This window comes from Sciurus vulgaris (genome assembly GCF_902686455.1).
Source record: "Sciurus vulgaris genome assembly, chromosome: 10".
NCBI classification, from domain to species: Eukaryota; Metazoa; Chordata; class Mammalia; order Rodentia; family Sciuridae; genus Sciurus; species Sciurus vulgaris.
In genome coordinates, this window is record NC_136470.1 from 102851452 (window position 1) to 102857571 (window position 6120).

A 6120-nucleotide genomic window follows, 5' to 3' on the forward strand; every position below is an offset into this window, starting at 1 on the left:
GTCGAACTTGGCTGAGAATCTATCTGGGCTAAGAATCCTTCCTGGGCTTTTCTTGGTTGGTAGGCTTTTGATGGCATCTTCTTTTGCATTGCTTAAAATTGATCTGTTTAAATTTTGTATATTCTCCTGCTTCAGTTTGGGTAGAACATAGGTCTCTAGAAATTTGTTGATGTCTTCAAGATTTTCTATTTTATTGGAGTATAAATTTTCAAAATAGTTTCTGATTATCTTCTGTATTTCAGTAGTGTCTGTTGTGGTACTTCCTTTTTCAACACAAATTTTAGTAATTTGAGTTTTTTCTCTCTCTCTTCATGAGTGTGACTAAGTCTTTATCAATTCTATTTAATTTTTCAAAGAATCAACTATTTGTTTTGTCAATTTTTTGAATTGTTTCTTTTGTTTCAATTTCATGGATTTCAGCACTGATTTTAATTATTTCCTGTCTTCTGCTTTGGGTGTTGATTTGTTCTTCTTTTTCTAGGGCTTTGAGATGTAATGTTAGGTCTTTTATTCATTGAATTTCTATTCTTTTAATGAATGAGCTCAATGCAATGAATTCTCCTCTTAGCACTGCCTTCATGGTGTCCCAGATATTTTGATATGTTGTATCACTATTCTCATTTACCCCTAAGTATTTTTTATTTCATTTCTGATTTCTTCTGTTATCCATTCATCGTTTAATAGCATATTAATTAGTTTCCAGGTGTTAGCTTATATTTTTAATTCTATTGTTGATTTCTAATTTCATTCCATTATGACTTGATAGGATGCAGGATAGTATCTATTCTATATATGTCTATTAAGTCTAAATTATTGATTGTATTATTTAGTTCTACAGCTTCTTTGTTCAGTTTTTTTTTTTTTTTTTTGGAAGATCTATCCAGATGAGAGAGGGGTGTTAAATTCACCCAGTGAACTGTGTTGTGTTTAGGGCATAAATATTTATGATTGTTATGTCTTGTTGATGTATAACTCCCTTAAGCAGTATGAAATGTCCTTATTTGTCCCTTCTGATTAACTTTGGATTGAAGCCCACTTTATCTGATATGAGGATGGAAACCCCTGCTTGTTTAGGTGATTCATGTAAGTGATGTGTTTCTTCCTGCCTTTCACCTTCAGTCTGTGCATGTCTTTGCCTATGAGGCGAATTTCTTGAAGACAGCATATTGTTGAGTCTTGTTTTTTAATCCAGTCTGCCAATCTATGTCTTTAGATTGGTGAGTTTAGGCCATTAATGTTCAAGGTTATTTCTGAGATATGGTTTGTGTTCCTGGTCATTTTGGCTTATTTCTGGTTTTTACTTTGAATTAGTTTCTCCTTTGATTGAATATTCCTTTTATGTAGTTCCTCCCTTCACTGGTTTTCACTTTTTTTTTTTTTTTTCATTTCATGTTCATGGATGTTTTGTTAAGAATATTCTGAAGTGCAGGCTTTCTGTTTGCAAATTCTTTTTTTTTTTTTTCCTATAAATATTTTTTTATTTATTTTGTGTTTAGAAGTTGCAGTTTTAAGTACTATTAACAGAAAATACATAAAAGCTTCCTAACAAGTGAAAAAAATAATTATAAATGCTGGAAAAATTGGCCTCATTAACATATTTACAGACTTTTACTTAATACATACTCCTTTGGAAATTAATTATATGACATTTATACAAGCATTAACATCTCCAAATCACTCTGAGTAGTGAGTACTTCAATTCTTTACTGTCTATACCCAAAATTTAAAGTCACTTAGTTTCTGAAAGCAACAAGCAACAGTCTTCTGGTCAATCTGAGACACTGTTGACGTACTGTTCTGCTTTTTCACCTAAAGATGCTTCCGCTGAGGAACTGTCCTTAGGCTGTTTCTTCTCTTTGCTCTGACCTTCTTGTAGCTTCAGAATTATATTTCGGATTTCTTCTCTTTTTGTTCTCATTCTTGGGGGAGGAAACCAGTTCGCTAAATTCATAGGTAGCTCAAAATTTAGTATGGGATTCTCAAAAAAGCTCTCTACATATTGTAATACATATACACCACAATCACTGAAGTTGTTTTGCTGTGGAACTTTTGGATTAGAGCCTTTCATAACATCTTTAGAAAAACTCCTTTTGCTTCCTTTTTTAACTTCCCATTCCACTTCTAAATACTCTCTTAGAATTTTGACAACATTTGACCGAGAAGGGCCTCTGAGTGAGTCCATAAGTAAGATACAAGGTTGTTTACAGATAGTAGGCTTTAAATGCCACTGTCCTATTTCTGAATTGCAATTGTCATCAGCAAGGAATCCATCATCACTGCTATCATCCTGGTTATCCTGATCTTCTGAGAAGTCAATGAGTTCATCTTCAAGCATTTTACTACCTTCAGCTGATTCATCACCATAGCTTAGTCTGATTTTGCTTAAGCCATCTGGATGATGCATAGAACTCAAAGATTCATTCTGTAGGCCATTCTCATTTTTAGTCCTATCAACTACTTTCTGGCATGCAGATTCTCCTTTATTAGATTCTTCATTTTCACTTGTAGTATGATTTATTTTTTTCACACTACATTTCACACTGCATATGTTTCTCTGATAACAAGGGTCACTTTTTTCCTGCCCAGCACTTGAATCAGTTACAGCTGGGCAATGTTTTTTGTTTAGCATCTTCTTAATTACAGGCTTGGCAGAAGAGTTTTGTGAACAACTGTCCATTTCACTGGCAGAAGGAGAAGAAATACAACTATCTTCTATAGTTGAACTTTTTTGTATGATTGCATTTTCATGGTAATGAGGATTAGGTTCATACTTTGGTTTTTCCAAACCAGGGAAACACACAACAGCCAAAAACCAGTGTGCAGCTTCATTAAGGGGTACAAAAATAAAATCCTTCTCAAAAATATCTACACGCCGGGTCCATGTTTTTACTCTCCCATGCCGTTTTTGTTGTATTGACAGATTAGTTGTTTCATGATTTCTCCTCTCTCTCTGATTAAGGCGTTTATAGAAAAAAGAACTGAATATATGAATGCGGTCAGCTTCTTCTTTCTTCAGTTTTTCAAGCACCAAATATTTCAAATAAAAGTCTATAATAACATCATTTAAAAATTCTCCTTCACTTAGACAGTGCAGGTCCTCATTAGTAACAGAGATGCCTCCCTTAGCTGGAGGTGGTGGATACACAATCAATTTTTCTACAGGTCCAATGAAGATAGTATGGCTCTCTGCAGTTTCTTCGTCGTCATCAAAAAATTGGAATTCCTGTTTGTTTCTAAGCTGTATTTTCGATTCAAAGGATACAGTTTTAACTTTGTTTTCTTTTTGCACACAACTTCCTTTGATGCTTTCTTCATAGCTTCTTGTGCAGGCAACAAGTCTGCTATTAGCTTCTTCAAAGGGAATTTTTGCAAAAAAATTGGAAACATTATTCTTTATACCAATGTCAGTAATGATGCTTTCAAATACCATATTTGCCTGAGGATCAAGGCCATTTTGAAAAATTAAAATTATGTATTGTTCCTCCAAATTTGATAACTTATTTATTCCTTTACAATCATTCCGAATTTTATCCTCCTTATTCATTTGCAGTTGCATGCTCAGTTTCTGATATACTGCTGGTATTGCCTGAAGAAACACTACTGGTAATTTTCGGACATTACACCATTCACATTTAGTTAGATCAGAGGTATTTAAAATAATCTCTACAGGATCACTTTCTGGTTCATCTAGATGTATCTTGATAAAATCTAAACAAAAAATAACAGGCTCTATTAATAGTCGGAAGAGTGTTCCTACTTGTATACTTCGACAATTTAAAATGACACTTTCAAATGAACTTTGGCAACTTAAAGATAAAGAATTAACTAAAGTTTCTTGAGAAGCCACTTTACGACGCTTTAGAGGTGTGCTGATGATAGAATTGCCAAACTGATCTTTCATTCTTGCTTTTCTTGGCAATGTAACTGTATTCAACTCTGATTCTGCTGGAATGCTTCTTTGTTCATGCTCTGCTCTGCAGATATTTTCATTTAGTGCTGCTTCTACTTTTCCAGTGGATGGTACTGGGGAAGAACATGCTGAGTCAGCAGGTTGGGGAGAGATGCTCTCTCTTCTGTTAGTCTTGTCATTGTCATCATCATCATCGCTGGATAAAATGATTGGATCATTTAGGGCTGACAGGCTTGTTTTTCTTTCTTTCAAGTTTGTGATTTTGGGTATTTTTGCCCCAGGTAAAATGAGTTTTCCATTAGTCTGTAAATAATTATTTCTACTATCATCACAATTCACAATAATATCAATTAGAACCTTTTCCACACTGTTACCATAAAACTTCTTGGTTGTTAATCCTGTGTTTTGTGACTTCTGCCCTCCAGAATTCTGATGTATTGATGTTCTTAATAATGGTTCAGTAGATTCATTTAAAGTTATAGCTTGTCTGCAGTTTCTTTGTAAATCATTACGAAAACTAATACCACAACTTTGGCATTTGGTCTGATTTTCTTTTTCTTTTCCACATTTTGGGCAATATTCACGCTGTTCAGAAACCTCTAAATGAGTTAAACATTTTTTTGAAGCAGGAGACAAGGGAGTAGACTGGTATGTACTACAGTGCCGTTTCTGTTGGACTTTTCTCTTAATTTCAGGTTCTGCTTGTGATTCAGACTCTTCTGTTTTCTTCATAATACGTTCAACACCTTGGGGTCGACTTAACCTTACAGGATTAATTTCAGCTTTTTGGACATGAGGTGGATATTCTTTCCTTTCTTTTCGGTCCGGATTGCTTTGGGCTGCTGTTTTTACTACTGGTATCTGTGCATGAGCATGATGAAAACGTCTACCATGAACTACAGTTCCAGAACATAATGATGCATTTTGTGTATTTTCACTCAATTTCTTATTGTTGCTCAACATGTTAAGTCCAATTGGGTTGCCTTTCAAAGTTTTAAAACTTTCAGCCTTGTTTCGTCTTACATATGTCTTCAAGATGAAATCTCCAGAACTAGTAGCAACAATTTCAGATCGACGATTTAACTTTTTTCCTTTTGAGGTTTCAGAATCCTCATCTTCTTCTACACTGAGTAGATTTGCCCCACTTCCAGAAAAGTAATCTCCCCAGCGCTGCCGCCGCTCTTGCCCGCCGCCATCTTCCTCCTCCCACGCCGCCTCCTTCTTAATCCATGGCCCACACCGCCGCGGTGCTCGCCGGGATGAGGGGCCGCGCCGCAGGAGGGTAGTCGCCGCAGGGTTGCGGGCCTCGGGCTCAGCCGGCAGGCAGGCGGCGCTCCCACCTCCAGATGGGCCTACACAAAAGCAGGCCAGTCGCGCCCAGGCCTGTCCGCAGGCTGGCGGGCGACCTGCAAATTCTTTTAATTTTTGTTTATCATGGAAGATTTTTATTTCATCTTCAAACCCGAAACTTAATTTTGCTGGATATATGATTTTTGGTTGGCATCCATTTTCTTTCAGAGCTTGGTATATGTTATTCCAGGACCTCCTAGCTTTAAGGGTCTGGGTTGAGAAATCAGCTCCATATTGGTTTCCCCCTATATGTAATCTGATATTTTTCACTTGCAGTCTTTAAAATTCTATCCTTATTCTATATACTTAGCATTTTCATTATTATGTGCTTTGTTGTTGTGTTTGTTGTAATTTTGCACATTTGGGGTCCTGTAAGCCTCTTGTATTTGATTTTTTCCATTTAATTCTTTAGTTTGGGGAAATATTCTGATATTATTTCATTGAAAAGATTGTGCATTCCTTTGATTTATATCTCTGCACCTTCATCTATCCTGATAAATCTGTTCTTTTCATGTTTCATGTTTCTTTTCCCATAAGTCTTGGAAATTCTATTCGTGGTTTCTTAACATCTTCTCTCTGTAGTCAACTCTATTTTCAAGATTATATATTTTGTCTTCATTGCCTGAGGTTCTGTCTTCCAAGTGGTCTAGTCTGTTGGTGATGCTTTCTATTGAATTTTTAATTTGGTTTATTGTTTTCTTCATTTCAAGGACATCTCTTTGGTTTTATTCCAAAATCTCTGTCTCTTTACCGAAGTGATTTTTTGCTACCTGTATTTGCTCTCTTACATCATCCTTTACTTCAAGATCAGTTTCACTATGTACATCCTAAACTCCTTCTCTGACATTTCTTCCACTGTG

At 35.7% G+C, this 6120-nt stretch overlaps 1 protein-coding gene across 1 annotated transcript; it reads right to left on the bottom strand.

The window, feature by feature from the left end:
- Nucleotides 1-1464: 1464 nt before the first annotated feature.
- LOC306638272 (sentrin-specific protease 6-like) lies at nucleotides 1465-5281 on the bottom strand. The gene has a single exon (XM_079101535.1). The coding sequence runs from the start codon at nucleotides 4871-4873 to the stop codon at nucleotides 1769-1771; it is 3105 nt and encodes a 1034-aa protein (XP_078957661.1). The 5' UTR covers nucleotides 4874-5281; the 3' UTR covers nucleotides 1465-1768.
- Nucleotides 5282-6120: the final 839 nt, after the last annotated feature.

What these genes read in the sequence shown, in the direction of transcription:
- LOC306638272 (XM_079101535.1), bottom strand. Translation starts at nt 4,873, where the DNA reads ATGTTGAGCAACAATAAGAAATTGAGTGAAAATACACAAAATGCATCA.